General features: G+C 38.4%; 1 protein-coding gene across 3 annotated transcripts in view; it reads left to right on the top strand.

The window, feature by feature from the left end:
• The window catches only part of SLC39A10 (solute carrier family 39 member 10), a 92511-nt gene that overhangs the window by 71676 nt on the left and 3974 nt on the right, over nucleotides 1-16861 (top strand). For all 3 annotated transcript variants that reach the window (XM_053665178.1, XM_037142010.2, XM_053665177.1), the window contains exons 6-9: nucleotides 809-929; nucleotides 2189-2557; nucleotides 3704-3784; nucleotides 10632-10822. In XM_053665178.1, coding sequence (XP_053521153.1) covers nucleotides 809-929; nucleotides 2189-2557; nucleotides 3704-3784; nucleotides 10632-10822 — 762 coding nt within the window. The remainder of the gene's footprint in view (nucleotides 1-808; nucleotides 930-2188; nucleotides 2558-3703; nucleotides 3785-10631; nucleotides 10823-16861) is intronic.

The raw sequence follows: 16861 nt of genomic DNA on the forward strand, positions 1-16861 counted from the left end.
AAGCTTAGGATCAGTGACTTATAGGTCACTTTCATACATCACTTCATTTAATCCTTGTAATCATTTTTATTTTACAGATGAGTGTTCCTATGTTTAATACATTTAACAGAAGCTCATAGATGTTAAATGAATATTTGGTATTTTAACTCAAGTCTGTTCAAGTCATGTGTCACAAATAGGAAAATTTTAGATTGCATTAATCACAGGCTAAAATTCAAAGGAATAAGCATTAATTTTTGGAACTTCCTATTCCTACACACTATTTGATAAGAGAGATTACATATATTTCACTTGAGTTGTACATAATAATACTGTACTCTGTATCCTATTCTTTTTTAAAAGATTTTATTTATTTATTTTTAGAGAGAGAGACAGGGAAGTAAGAGGGAGAGGGAGGGAAACATCGACGTGAGAGAGAGACATGGATCTGTTACCTCCTGCGCTCCCCCAACTGGGGACCTGGCTTGTAACCCAGGCATGTTTCTTGACCTGGAGTCAAACTGATGACCTTTTGGTTCGAAGGACGGTGCCCAACTCACTGAGCCACACCATTCTTAACTTTGAATTAAATGAACTTGAATCTTTTAGTTGAGTTTTCATAAAATAAGTAAATAAATAAAATAATAAAAACAAGTTACAAATATAGTTGGATTTTTCATCTGGTTAACTACTAAATTTTTTCCTCACTTCTTTACTAAATAATTTATGTATAAAATTGCTACCAGTTATTCCTACAGATGTTAGTAGGTGAATATTGTTGCTAATTGCAGCTGCAGATTGGATTCTAATACCAGATTTTTTTCCCCAGGGGAAACAGAAATGGTTTATGAAGCAGAACACGGAAGAATCGACTATTGGAAGGAAGCTTTCAGACCATAAGTTAAATAACACACCAGATGCCGACTGGCTGCAGCTCAAGCCTCTTGCTGGTAGACAAAAATTCTGACTAAAGAGAAACTTTTAAAACATAAAAATTGAAATATTGCTTCTAAATTTAGTGTTGTTTGAAAATTTTCTCTTTGTGGCTTCCCTAATATTAGTTTCCCTAATTTTAGTTGAATCTTCATAAATGTGAGTGTGTCTTAATTGTGATTTTGTTAGTTTTTTGTTCATTTCAGCCTAATTTATACTGGAATGTGGGACCAATTAATTATTTTAGAGGGCAAAAAACATATTATACTTGGACTTTATAGAAAAACAAAGAAGGAAACAAAAAAGGCTTTATAAGTGTTAGATTGGTGTACATTTTCTTGGCAGTGCAAGGCCTTCGTGCTGTCCACGTGATGGGTTCCGTGTGCACAAAGGAGAGTCAGCCTTTGCTCTTACAGGGGAGCAGTCTGGTGCTTACAGTCTCTGCCCAGCCCCTGTCTGTTCAAGTGCCTGGAAGATGTAGTAGGTAGCTTACAATTTACAGGGAAACGAAGTTTTTACCTAAGGTTTTCCCTTTGTGTTTGAACTTGTGTTTCCCCTGAGTGTATCAGTGATTTTTCTGCAGAAAAGAGGCAGCCCAGACCTGAACTGTAGCCTCTGCCCCAAAATGCAGTTGGGGAAGTACTAAGATCTTTGTCACATAATAAATAACTTTTGAAAACTAGCTAAGAGGCAACTTTAAGGGAAAAAAAACAAATGTTGTTACGAGCGTCTGAACTTCATTCTAGCAATGATCTAATAGTATTGTCAAATAGGTGGGTCATTGAAAGATGCAAATTATTTGAATTTTGTCTTTGATTTCTTACATGGTAAGAGATTAGCATGTAAACTTTGGGTAAACATTACTGTTTGTAAACAGTGAGTAAACTTTAAGGATTGTCCATTCTCTGAAGAGTTAGGGTTTCACTGTGTTACTGATAAGTGCAGCGGTAACTTTTCACTCCTTTGATGTCCAACTTTAGTTCCCCAGTATCTCCCACCTTTCCAAATTCTCTCCTCACTTTGCCTGCTATTGCTTTGAGTTCCCTCCGTTATTGGGTGTATCTTTTGGACCCTCAGAACCCCAGTTTGTTTCTTGTGTGCCTGTGCTCATGTGAATTAATTTTATTTGCTTTTATATACTTATTTACTTAGTGAATTTTAAAAAACATTCACTTAAGAAATGTTCATTACAATGCTATTCTCCCTGGGTTAAAATGAGCAAATATGTGTCCATTTACTTGTTGATAAAGCATATCCTTTGCTATTACAAATACAGGAACTGATGACTCGGTTGTTTCAGAAGATCGACTTAATGAAACTGAACTGACAGATTTAGAAGGCCAACAAGAATCCCCTCCCAAAAACTATCTTTGTGTAGAAGAGGAGAAAATCATGGACCATGCTCACAGTGACGGATTCCACACCGTCGATGAGCACGATCTCCATGCTGCCACACATAACCACCACGACGAGAGTAAAGCCGTGCTGAGGAAACATGGGCATCAGTGGCACCACAAGCATTCGCATCATTCACATGGTCCCTGTCATTCTGGGTCAGATCTGAAAGAAACAGGAATAGCTAATATAGCCTGGATGGTGATCATGGGGGACGGCATCCACAACTTCAGCGATGGGCTAGCCATCGGTAGGTTCACCGGAAACTCGGGTTCTGATCTGTTGTTCTTCAAGACCGTCTTCTATTTCAGTACGAATCTTACGTACTATAATATGTAAGATTAAAATACAGAGCTTAACTCTAAATCTACTGTTATGTATTACTCCTGTCATTCGGTTTTTCTAAAGGCTGGGTTCATGTTATTGATAAGTTTAGTTGGGGATATAAGGAATAATTTCAGCAGGTTTTTCTTTGAACATGTAAATAAATGTCTATAATATATTATACTTCTTTAATAACTTTATTCAATTCCTTGTTACCATGTTGAAAAAGCTACCTTTACATTATATTTTCAGATACATTTACATCCCTGAATGAGAACAAATTAATTTCAGCTTTAGGTTTAACAATTTTATACATCTAAAAAGGTGAAAAAAATTATAATATTAAAAAAATCTATTGTAACAGATTCTAATACATTAGCATCTTGCTAATGTAAACTGATGTTGCCAGTTTATGAGGGTAGTAAGTGATTTATGCATAATTTTCTTTGAAATCTAGACTCAAATAATTACTCAAAAGTAGGCTTTGGGGTTTTTTTTGTTGGTTTGTTTCTTCTTTTTTCAGAAAAGAGAGACCCTATTTTTGAATCTACAGCGACTATGGGTGTTAAAGAATAAAGAATTTTGCTGGTAGAATTGAATGCACTACACCTATGATCTCAGTCTTCAAGACCAATAATTCTTTGTGCCATTTGTGCTCTAGACCCAGATAGTTTGGATAAAGACACTAGCCATTTTACTCTCCATAAATGGACTTGTAGGAGTTAACATTGAACATCAGTCTACCACTCAGAGGTTGGAATACTGGAAACCACAACTATTTGTAAGCTATTAGTGAGTTAAAAAGCTACATAAATAGAGATTTTAATTTAAAACAGAATATTTCTTTCTCCAAGTGGCTCTTTTTCTGCTTGTAAACACCTATTGAACCCCACTATATGTCCAAAATCTATAGTTTGTAAGATATGTGAGTCACTCATATTACGAAATTAATTTGGATAGGCAAAAGAAACTGCCTATCCAAAAGATGACAGGTAAAAACCTGTCATTAAAGAAACTGGGGGCAAAAAGATCAGTAATCATCACTTTTTTCTTCTCTTTCCCCTCACTTCAGGGGCCGCTTTCAGTGCCGGGTTGACGGGAGGAATCAGTACTTCCATAGCTGTCTTCTGTCATGAACTGCCACATGAATTAGGTAATAGAACCTCTAAAATTTTACCACATTTCATAAAATTTAACACTCTTTTGATTATAAATACATCAGTGTTTTAGAGGTGTTAAAATGTAAGAAGTGGCCAATGGCGAGTATAGTGTCATTATTCTCTTATTGTATAATTTTTGTGATATGCTCCTAAAACTGTGTATTGTTTTATATTACATATTCTTAATTTATGTAAACAATATTGTTATATCCCATTCTTTTTCTTTCCTTATGTCACTAATCATTGTTTTTAAACTACATAAACTGTAGCTTCTGCCCAGTATTCAGAGGTGTTCTATCTGCCACATTTTCCACATTTAGCACCTAGTATTAGACACACAGCATGACCTTTAATTTCCTGCTACCACGGATAATGGCATGTTGAGCATCCGTAGACTTGCTGCTCATAGATCCTTGTAAGAACATCTTTTGGGTACATACCCAGGAGGAGAATCGATGGGCCCCGCACATGCGTGCCTGAGTGGTCCCACATCACTGACCAAATGGCCACACGACTGTGATGTCTAACCAGCAGCACCTGGCCATTTCTGTATCCCTGTCAACACTTGATGTTAACTTTTTAGTTTTTGCCAATTGAATACGTGTAAAATATTTCTTTGTTGTTTTAGTTGCTGTTTATTGATCTACCAATGATTTTTTTACTTTTTCTTGAAATGTTTTGGTTTCTTCTATAAATTGAAAAACAAATAAAAGATGTGGACATGGCATCCATATTGAAAATGTCTGAGATATGGAGATGATGTTATTTTGAAAGGAAATAACTGACTTCATCTTTTGAGTATCCAAGGAATTTTTTTGCTTTGCTTATTCCAGTGTCGCATTTTTTTAAAGTTGATCTGGCTATAAAACACCATTTGGTTGTGTTTATGCCAGGAAACCTCCAACTGCCCTTCCTACCCACCCACTGCCCCCAGTGGAGGGTGTCAGGCTGCTCCATGAGTCCCTGGTGTATTGAATTGCCCTGTCCCCAAGGATCCACGCGGGCACAGAACTTTCTGTAGTTTCTCGTTTTAGGAGTGACACAGGAGGAATGACAGCCACATGTAAAACTAATGCAGTGCACATCTAAATAGCTAGGTAAGCTCCAGAGAGTGCAGAGCTCCAGCAAAAGCTGGACTACAGAGCTCTGCTTTGGCCAGGACCTCCGAATGAGCCATTCAGACTGAAATCTCGACCTTTCTGTGCCCTGCACACCAGAGGTCGAGCTGTTACTATTGCTGTAAGAGGGAACATCAGAGCTAAATTGGCACAAACTGCCCCATATTCTAGCCACCTAGGCTCCTAGGAAAGAAAGAGTGTAAAGAAACTACCCACCTCCCTTCTTCCGAGGTAGCAGAAAGGCTTTGGCCCTTGTATCCATCAATCAGAAAGGTAGGAAGTGGTCCGGTGGTCCTAACTAAAGGAAGTGTAAACAAACAAATGGGGCGGAGCCTAAATTTTGCCTTCCAGACCCAGTAATGGGCACTTTTTTTTAACATAGGGCCAGATGAGTATCTCTACTCTGATTCAATTGTTTATTCTTAACTTGGAGAGGAACAGAATACAGAGAGAGGCATAGAAGCTTCTTCCTCAGAACTTAAAGCAAAGGGAAAGTCAGTCCCTTAAAGCTGAGATAGAGGCATGGCAGGTAGATGGGAGAAGTCCTTTCCTTACTTGATAGGTTAAGATGTTGGCAATACAGTGTAATACATCACATTTTAGGATAATTTATTTGATCTAAAACCTGTTTTGCACTAGATAAATTTCTGATTATGAATTCTCAAAGCTATTCTGAGATTTTTGTACTAAAGTCATATCCTAAGAGAAAAACAGGTAGTTAATACATTGCAGTCCATTGGAGACCGACCCTTAGTAATTTCAAGTTTGAGTCTTCCTCTTCTCAGCAGATTTCTGTTTTTCTAATGATGTGCCAGGTAGGAGTTTGTTTTGTATTTAGGGCTGTGATATGAAAAACGTGTGCTTTTAAAACTTAGAATAATATACAGTATATTGTATATACAGAAGTGTATATAATATACTTCTTAGAGAATCGCTCTGAGTGTGCAGAAATTGAAATTATTTGATGAAATAGAAAATGTATATACTTCATTTCAGGTTTGCTCTGGGATGTGGTAATGAACACTGTATACATTCACTGTATAGATTTATACTGATGTTATATATATACATTATTTAAGGAAAAAATAAAGGACTTTAAAATAGATACTTGTTCTAAAAAACCTCAATATTTGTTGTTAGCAGGTGTTAGTTATGTTAAGGCACAAGTCACTTTTTATAATGTTATTTTTGTCAACAGAAAGGAAAGAATAGTTATTTATCAAAAGATGGATAGACTTACTTATTCACTGTAAGTCTCAACTGTGGTATTCCTTTTTGATTTATTTTTCAAATGTTTTTACAGGTTCTTATTTAGAAAGTGGAGGTGGAGAAAAAGGGAGAAAACTATGCAGATATCTTTAAGAATAAAGATAAAACAGTCATCTTGATATCATTATATAAAATATTTATTCTGCTCTATACTTGAAATGAACAATTGGAAATTGAAAATTTTTTAAAGTACTATTTATAGTTAAATGAAAAAACATGAACTACTTTGGTTAAACTTAACAAAATATACATAGAATCTATATACTGTAAACTATAAATCACCAATAAAAGAAATTAAAAGGGACTTAAATTAAGAGATAAGCTAGGTTTATGGACCAGAAGCCTCAATATTATTTTTTAAAGATTTTTAGTTACTTTTAGAGAGAGGGAGAGAAACATCAGTGTGTGGTTGCCTCTCACACACTCCCAATTGGGGACTTGGCCCGCAACCCAGGCGTGTGCCCTGACTGGGAATTGAACTGGTGAACTCTTGGTTTTCAGACTGGTACTCAGTTCACTGAGCCACACCAGCCAGGGCAAAGGCAGTATTTTTAAGATGCCAATTCTTTCTACAGATACAATGCATTCCCATTCAAAATCCCAGCAGGCTTTTTGGAGATAAGTGATCTTTTTCAAAATTTTACATGGAAAGACCAAGGAACTCGAATAACCAGAAGGATTTTGAAAAAGGACAGCAAAGCTAATTTTTAAGGGTTATAAAGCCACAGTAATCAAAACAAGTTATATCAGTGAAATAATAGACACATAAATCAGGGAAACAGAGTATAGAGTCCTCACGTATATGGTAGCTTATTTTCAACAAAAGTGCAAAGGAAATTCCATGTAGAAAGGATAGTTCTTCATCAAATGTTTCTACAATAATTGGATATCTGCTTATAGAAACAGACAAACTTGTACTATACACAAAAATTAATTAAAAATTTATTATTGGTCTAAATACAAAAATTTAAAGTGTTAACACTTTTGTAAGAAAATCTTTGTTCTTGGATTAGGCAAATTGTTAGATAGTACATAAGAAGGATCATTAAGGAAAAAAGTAATAAAATGGACTTAATAAAAATTAAAAATTCTATACAAAAGATGTATAAAATGAGATAAGGCACAGACTAAGAAAAAATATTTGGAAAATATATCTGATAAAAGTTTGGATATTTAAAGACCTCTCAATAATAAGAAAACAACTAAAAAAATGGGGCAAAAGACTTGAATAGGCATCTCACTAAAGAGGTTACGTAGATAACAGATAAACACATGAAATTTCGGGTGCTGCTTATGTCGTGGGCTGGAAGGGATGTGGAGCAACCAGAATGCTGGTGAATTGCTGGTAGGACTGTAGTTTCTTACAAGGTTAGAAATGCATACTTAGTGTATGACCCAGAAATTCTACTCATAGGTATCCACACAAAAGAAACAAAGCTTATGTTGACACAAAAACCTGTTTATGAATGTGTACAGTGACTTATTCATAATTACCAAACGCTTGAAATAACCTAAATGTTCTTCAGCTGATGAATGGGTAAATAAACTCTGGTTCATCATAACAGTAAAAAGCAGTGACTTTCTGATACATTTTTGTAAACTGTAATATGGGTGAATCATAACACACATTGTACGTGAAAAACTCTAGACTCAAAAGACTACATACTGTATGATTTCATTTATACACTGTTCTGGAAAAGGCAAACTACAGGGCCAGAAAGCAGATCACTGTTTGCCTAGGAATGAGTGGCCTGAGTAAATGTTTTGGGAGGTGTGATGAAGTAGTTCTTGAGCTTGATGGTAGCTATAGTTATACAGTATGTACTTTTGTCAAAACTCATAGAACTTGAATTCTGTGTGTGAAATTTATACCTCAATTTAAAAAAGTATGAACTATGTTAAGTCATACTCCGTGATTAAGTGGGATCTATTCCTTGGATGCAAGGTTGATCAATATTCATGAATCAATGAACATGATACACCACATAAACAAAGTAAAGGATAAAAATCCTGTGATCAGATTAATAGATGCAGAAAAGGCATTTGACAAAATCTAGCACCCATTTATGACAAAAACTCTCAGCAAGGCAGGAAATACCCCAACATAACAAAGGCCATATATATATGTGACCCACAGCCAGCATTATGCTCTACTGGGAATAATTAAAAGCATTTCTTTTAAGATCAGGAACAAATCAGGGATGTCCATTTTCATCACTCTTATTCAACAGACTACTGGAAGTCCTAACCACAGCAAGTCAGACAGGAAGACACAAAAGGAATTCAAAGTGGAAAGGAAGAAACAAAACTCTTTATTTGCAAATGACATAGAACCGTATATAGAGAACCCTAAAGGTTCCTCTAAATAGTATCAACTAAAAATAATTCATCTTGATAAGTTAATTACGCTGTTTGATTCTCACTCAGGGATGAAATAAATCATCTCGATATCCAGTAATACAGAGGAAGGCATCCAGTTTGAATAGTTTATACCTGTGATACTTTTTTCATTGAGCATTAAATAATGCCCCCTTTAAAACCCTGTTTTGAAATTATAAAAGGAAACACTGTATTTTATAACCAAAAAGACACTTTTGTAGTCTCATTTTGTATTACATAATCCCCTGCTAAGTGAAATTGCCTTTTTAGCAAAGTTGGTAGGTGAATTATTGAAAACATGGCCCAGAAATTTGTAGAGGAAGAAGTTAGCCATGTTTAAAGGAAGCTGAGAAAGGCTGAAGGAACTTAAAACTCTAAGGGAGAGAAGAGATAAAAGCTGGTATTGAATCCAGGTCTCACTGAAGAGAATTAAGTATTTAGGACCAAAGTAGAAAAGATGTAAGGAGATAATATTAGATGGAAACCAGAGAAGAGCAATTTTGAAGCCATTGGAAGATAATTCCATGCAATGCTGCAGTATGTAGTTTGTACCGGTTTCTTGGAACATGGAAAAATAATGCCTTGCACTGATTTACTTAAAACTTCATTAACAGGTCACATGTTTTTAGTTATATAAGATCCTTTCTTAAGAGAAAGAAACGAGCCACAGAATTTTACATGGTACCTTGCATCTATACTAAGTGTTCAGTAATTCAATGAAGGTCTGTATATTTATTAATAAGAAAAGTAGTTTGGGTCCTGACCAGTGTGGCTCAGTTGAACAATGTTCCACAAAGCAGAAAGTCACTGCTGGTTCAATTCCTGGTCAGGGCACAAGCCTGGGTTGTAGGCTCCGTCCTGGTTTGGGCACTTAACCGATCAATATTTGTTTCTCACGTTGATGTTTCTGTCTCACATCACTGTTTCTCCCCCCTTCTTTCTCCTTCCCTTCCCCTCTAAATAAGTAAAATCTTTTTAAGTTTCTTACAATTAGTAAAACTATTAGCTTTGACCCTTTAGCTCCAAGACTTTCTTGCAACATTTTGCTCTTCTAGTAACATCTCTCTAAGCCAGCAATTTTCAGGTTTTTTCATCTCATGGCACACATAAATTAACTAAAGTTCTGTGACACACCAAGAAAATATAATTTTTGCCAGTCTGACAAAAAATAGGTACAATTTTAATTCATTCACACCAATGGCTGTTGTTGATTTGGCTGCTCTGATTTTTGAATTTGACAGTCTAATGGGAAAGAGGTCAGTGCCCCTGACTAATAGTCAGGTGTTGCATGTTTTAAAGATACTTGCACACACTGTTTGAAAGTTGCTGTTTTAAGCAACATGGAATCCTTTTTTTGAGTGTTCCAACTTTAGACAAATGAGTTAGAAAAGTATTGTTTTCACATGTTAAGCATTGTCAGCTATAAGATTCAATGTTTTTCTGGAAGAAAAAACATAACCATAAATAACATATGATATAATATACTCAAAAGAGTGTTACCTCTCCTTAGGCCATTTCCCTTTGAGAAAAGCAGAAATTAGAGCACAGAGCTTTGATTTTTGCTCATTTAAAAAAAAAAACAAAACTGTGTTATTGTTTTCTTGGGTTTTTTCCCATTTATAAAAATGTTACATTTCATGTTACACAGTAAAATTGACCTTGCTTTTCAATGACAGTTTTTTTAATGTGAAGATGCACAGAGATTTGTGTAACCCCAGCACCGTCAGGATACATAACTCTACCATCCTAACAAACTGCTTCATGCTCCTCCTTTACAAGTCGTACCCCTCTCTTACCCCTGCTCCCTGGGGACCACTGAATGTTCTCCATCACTGTGGTTTTATCTTTTTTAGACTATCATATAAATGAAATCATGCCAGCATCACACCTTTGAGATTCACCCAAATTTTAACATGTGTAAAGGTTTAATTTCATAAGTAAAAAATAAATTTTCACAAGGTTCCAGTTATTAAAGGTTATCTTACATCATTCTTAATTTGTTTTCTATTGCTTTCCTAATTTGGTTTGTAAAATTGTATGGTTTTAAAACTCTCACCTTATGTCTTAACTGCAGGTGACTTTGCAGTTCTTCTGAAAGCAGGCATGACCGTAAAGCAAGCGATCGTGTACAACCTCCTGTCCGCCATGATGGCGTACGTGGGCATGCTCATCGGCACAGCGGTGGGCCAGTACGCCAACAACATCACCCTCTGGATCTTCGCCGTCACTGCTGGCATGTTCCTCTACGTGGCCCTGGTGGATATGGTGAGATAGCTTATGTGTTATGCTCAATCTTTTTATTTTTTTCATTTTTTTATTTTTAATTTTTTGTAATTTTATTGATTATGCCATTACAGTTGTTCTATTCACCCCTTCATTCCCCTCCACCCTGCACCCCCCACCCCCACAATTCCCCCCCTTTAGTTTATGACCATGTGTCTCAAGTTCTTTAGATTCTATATTTCCCATACTATTCTTGCCCTCCCTATTTTCTACCTACCATCTATGCTACTTATTTTCTGTACCTTGTCCCCCCTTCTCCTTCTCTCACTCCCCTGTTGCTAACCCTCCATGTGATCCTCATTTCTATGTTTCCGTTCCTGATCTAGCTGTCCTTTTAGTTTGCTTTTGTTTTAGGTGTGGTTGTTAATAACTGTGAGTTTGGTGTCCTTTCACTGTTCATCTTTTTTATCTTCTTTTCCTTAGATAAGTCCCTTTAGCATTTCATATAATAATGGCTTGGTAATGATGAACTCCTTGATCTTATCTGAGAAGCACTTTATCTGGAATTTCCATTCTAAATGAAAGCTTTGCTGGATAGAGCAATCTTGGATGTAGGTCCTTGCTTTTCATGACTTGGAATACTTCTTTCCAGCCCCTTCTTGCCTACAAGGTCTCTTTTGAGAAATCCACTGACAGTCTGATGGGAGCTCCTTTGCAGGTGACTGTCCCCTTATCTCTTGCTGCTTCTAGGATTCTCTCCTTCATTGTAATCTTGGCTAATGTAATTATGATGTGCCTTGGTGTGTTCCTTCTTGGGTCCAACTTCTTTGGGACTCTCTGAGCTTCCTGGATTTCCTGGAATTCTATTTCCTTTGCCAGATTGGGGAAGTTCTCCTTTATTATTTGTTCAAACAAGTTTTCCACTGGTGGCTGTTTCTTTCCCCCTTCTGGTACCCCTATAATTCGGATGTTGGAGCGTTTAAAGATGTCCTGGAGGTTCCTAAGTCTCTTCTCATTTTTTTGAATTCTTGTTTCTTCATCCTTTTCTGTTTGGCCATTTTTTCCTTCCTTCTGGTTCACTCCCTTGATTTGAGTCCCAGTTTGCTCTTCATCACTATTGGTTTCCTGTGCAGTTCCCTTCATTTCAATTAGTTTAGCCTTCATATGTTCCTTTAATTTGTGACTAATATCAACCAGTTCTGTGAGCATCCTGATCACCAGTGTTTTGAACTGTGCATCTGAAAGTTTTGCTATTTCTTCATCGCTTAGATTTATGAGCTCTGGGGTTTTGAGATCTTCTTGAGCCATTTTTGGTCTGTTTGTGCCCATTAATTATGAGGAGCGGAGCCTTAAGTGTTTACCAGGGCGGGGCTGCCCAGGTCGCTGGGTTGTGAAGCTGTATGTGGGGGCGGGGTCAGAGCAGGGAAATGGTGGCCCCCTTTGCTGCTTCTGGCCGCTGGGGCCTGCTCAGTCCCCTCTCACCGCCCATTCTCTCACTGGTCTATCTGTGCACGAATGGAGGACCACAGTCAACCCACTGCCCTGCACCCTCGCTGGGTACGCTGGTCGCTCACTGGGTCGGCCCTTTGCAACCCCACGCCCGGGATCCGCGCGCCTGAGTCTGTCTGACCGAGTTTTCCTGTGCAACCCCGCTCCGCCAGCTGCTGGCTTCGCCCCTCTTACTGGTCAGGCTGAAGAATTTGTTCTTATCAGACTTCTGAAAAGTTCAATTTTCTGTGTTCTGGTTGTGTTTTCTGTTGCTAATATTCTGTTGTTTCTAAACTTGGTTGTGGGAGAAAGCACTGTGTCTCCACCTATGCCTCCATCTTGGCGGAAGTCCCTGTGCTCAATCTTTAAATAGACTACAACTTCCAGAAGTGGAAGGAGTCTTTGGTTGTGGTTTGAAAGACTAAGAAAATAAGTAGCATAGACAGTAGATAGAAAATAGATGGGGGGGCAAGAATAGTATGGGGAATATAGAATCTAAAGAACGTGAGACACATGGTCATAAACTAAAGGGTGGGTAATGGTGGGGATGGGGGGTAGGGTGGAGGGGAATGAAGGGGGGAATAGAACAACTGTACTGGCATAATCAATAAAAAAATAAATTAAAAATAAAGAAAAAGAAAAAATATATATATGTATCCCATTTTGAAGACACATAATATCCTAAATAATCTGTTAGGGAAAGATATTTAAGTAGAAAGATTCCTTTGAAAACCAGTTGAGATCCTGAAGATTTTTGACTAAATGATGTTAGTATTCAAAGTAATCATCAGTGGTATTTAGAGATATAATTACAGGATTATTAATACTACTTTGAAGACTTTGTAATTAGATTATGGAAATGTTTTGTTATTTAAAAAAATGAATCATTTGAGCTTGCCTTATGGCAAACAAGAAAGAAATACTATACTTCTTAGGTAAGTCAGTCTTCTGCAGAAGATTATATTCCAAGGAATATTAAATTTTTTCTAAAAATTTAGGAAAATTTATCCTAAATATATCCTAAATTTTATAAATAAAATTTTAAAGGATTTTATTTATTTATCTTTTAGAGAGAGGGGAAGGGAGGGAGAAAGAGAGGAAGAGAAACATCAGTTGGTTGCCTCTCACATGCACCCAACCAGCACCAAATCCACAACCTAGGCCAGTGCCCTGATGGGGAATCAAACTGGTGACTTTTCACTTTGTGGAATGACACCCAGCCAACTGAGCCATGCCACACCACTTAGTGCTATATCCTGAATTTTTAATTACAGAATTAATGCCTGTTTGTTACAGAAACTTTAGAAAATAGGAACAAAAGTAAAAATTACTTATATTCTGTATCTGGAAGTAGCCATCCCCCCTTTTTATTGCCATATATTTTATTTTTTGTTTTCCAATGTCAGTTCACTGGCAGTATTATTTTGTGTCGGCTTAGGTTACGGCATCGTGGGTAGACAGTCATGTTTCACCTACTGTCCCTCTCTCTTTGTAGACCTTACACCTCACTTCCTAACCCCATGCTCAGCCTATAGCTTTGCTTCCTGCCCCACGGAGAAAACCGAAGCCTTCAAGACGACCTCCCCCGAGATCCCGTCCCCATTTCTACTTCATCTCCCTGCTCCTTCAGACACACCCTCCCCCAGAACTTACCCCTCGTGCTAACTCCCTAAATTGCCCCCTCTCCTTCCTGCGTCATTCGTTTTTCCTCGTCTGTAGGATCGTTCCTATCACCACATAAACCTTTAAAAAGCGGGGGAGATAGACCTTTCTTAACTCCAGTTTCCGTTTTAGCTGTCATCCTGTTCTCTTCCCCCCCCCCCCCCCAGAGCAAATCACTCTTTCTTGTTTTTAACTCTCTCTCTCTCTGTCTGGCTCATCAGGTTTTCCCCCTGACTGCCTTGCCAGATGGCATTTGTCAGGTTGACCCACAGCCCCTACATCCCCCGCTGGGTTCGTTTTCCTGCTCCGACCGCAGCATCTCTTCTCTTTGAAATGCTGTGTCAGGCGGTTTCTGTGCTGCCACCGGCTCCTGCCCTTCTGGCCTTTCTTTCTCGGTTGTTTTTCCTGCATCCTCTTTCTCCCCCTGACCTCTAAATGGTGGTGAAAACCCTGTAAATAATCTCATCTCGGGGTATATTTATTAGCTGATAATTCCTGTTAATTTTTTTACAAGTGTCTTTTTAAAAAAGATTTTGTTTATTTTTAGACAAAGGAGAGAAACATTAATGTGTGAGAGAAACATGGGTCGGTTGCCTCTCATATGCCACCTACCAGGGACCTGGCCCGCAACCTAGGCATGTGCCCTGACTGGGAACCGACCCTGTGACCTTCTGGTTCGCAGGCCTGTCCTCAATCCAGTGAGCCACACCAGTCAGGGCGATAATTCCTCTTTCCGTTTTTAGCCCAGGCCTTCTCTTCAACTGCAGATTAGTCCAGCCACCTGCTTACCTGAGCATCCCAGAGGCATCACAAATTCTGTTCGTTCAGAACCCACCTCTTGTTATTTGCCAGCCCTACTCCTTGTGCCAGCTCCTCTTACAGAATTCTCCATCTCATAAGAACTCCGTTCTTCTGGTTGCTTAGATGAAACCCCAGGCCTCTTTCTTTGACTCCACTCTCTGTTCTCTCCACGTCTGGTTTGTCACCGAGGCCTGAGGCCTCCATCCCCTAACCACCTCTGCTCCCCTCTCATCTCCCTTGTTCAGCCCACCACCATCTTCCTCTTTTTAGCTCTTTCCCCTGCTTTTGCCCTTGCCCGCCTACCACATTCCAGATCAACACACCAGCCAGAGCGATCATTTTTAGTGATCCTTTAGACCATGTCACTTGTGTGCTTCAACCCCCGTAAGTGGTTTTCCATCTTACTCAGAAAAAAGCCCCAAAGCCCTTGCTTTCCATCCTCCGTCCCCTCCCGCTGCCCCACCTCCAGTTTTCCCAACTGCACCTCATCTCCTGCCCCTCGCCCCGGAAGCACCCTCTGCCTCTTGCCCGCACTCTGTGGGGGACAGGTGGCCGGCAGACACTCTCCTGGCCAGCTCTTCACATCTCGTGAAGCGTCCTAACTCACAGTTCAGTCTCTACCACCACATGTCACATCCTTTCCCTACTCAACTGTTTTCTCCACAGTTCAGTGGAGAAATGTTTATAGCATTAAACATTTTGCTTATTTACTGAGTTAATTTTGTGCCCCCTAGGATGTCAGTTCTGGAAGCGCAGGCATGTTTGTCATATTTCACTTACTGTTGAATAAAGAATGAATGAGCTAATTCTCATACTAGGAAACTAAAGTTGTAAAAAGAATGAGAGAGTTGTTACAGACAGGATTTATAGTCTAATGAGGAAGAAAGTAGCCACTAATTACAATTTTTTGATACATGTTACAATAGAGTTGATACACGATGCTTGTAGAACTACAAAGAAAGGTCGGTTTAAAAACTTGGGAAATAAAATTAGGGAAGTTCTTCTGGAATAGCAAGTCTGAGCTAAGTCTTAAAGAATGTAGAAGAGTATATGAGAAAAAAGGGAAAAAAGCATATGAAAAAAATTATGAATATCATCATTCTTTGACTAGTGAGTTTACTCTTGGGACTGTATTCTGAGGGAACAGCCTAAAATTACTATTGCAAATAAAGTAAGCAAGCAAAGAAGCCAAAAATAAAACCATATTAAAGTGTTCTTTGCAGTACTATTTATAATGTCACAGTTTTATTGAAAATAACCTAAATGTCCATGAAAAGGGGGATAAATTATTCACATATATTGTAGGATTTTAATGACACTGAGATTACGTATTTTCTAATGTTAAGTAGAAAAAATGGTTTAAAAGGTTATTTCCATGTGGTCATCAGGTAGATGTTGGCCAGACCGTGACGTCACCCAACATGCCATGCTAAAAAGATCAGAGTTTATCCTATAAATTTTGGAGAGCCAGTAGAAGGTTTAAGCAGCAATGCCATGCTCACATTTTTGTTTTCGGAAGACCACCTTGGGTGTAGAGAGGAAGTTTTTACTGATTTGTAGTCATTTAATAAGAAAGCGATAGTAGGAGCAGTTTCAGTTTGAGGTGCCTTCAGGATATCCAGAGGGAGGCATCTGGTTTCAGGTGGCCTTGGATAACAGCTACTCACTAACCCGTGAGCAGCACAGGTGCGTCTGAACAAGTGCGGCCCACACACTGGCTGGTCCCTGGCTGTGGCCGTGACAAACAACATGGGCGTCGGCATTCGGGGTCCAGTCGGGGTAGGGAAGGCACAGTCCCTGTCCTGCCTGCCGTGTACACGTGTCAGAGGAGATACTTCTGTCAAATGTCCTGTTAAGGAATGTCAGGGTTAAAGGTTCTTCTAGCAATAAAAACCTGGGGGAGATAGGGAGGAAAGATATAATAAAATAGTCTTCTTACTAGAATCATATAGAGGAAATTACCAGTTTGTCTTAATCTAGGGGTTGGCAAACTTTTTGTAAAGGGTTAGAAAGTGAAGATTTAGGTGCTGTGGAGAATCTAGTCTCCGTCACAAGTATTCGGCTGTACCACTTGCAGTGCTTTCTGCCACAACTGCTTACACTGTTGGACAAGAACAAGAGCCTCCAAGA

The sequence above is a fragment of the Artibeus jamaicensis genome, unplaced genomic scaffold (genome assembly GCF_021234435.1).
Source record: "Artibeus jamaicensis isolate MK-2021 breed Jamaican fruit bat unplaced genomic scaffold, CSHL_Jam_final contig_391, whole genome shotgun sequence".
Lineage (NCBI taxonomy): Eukaryota > Metazoa > Chordata > Mammalia > Chiroptera > Phyllostomidae > Artibeus > Artibeus jamaicensis.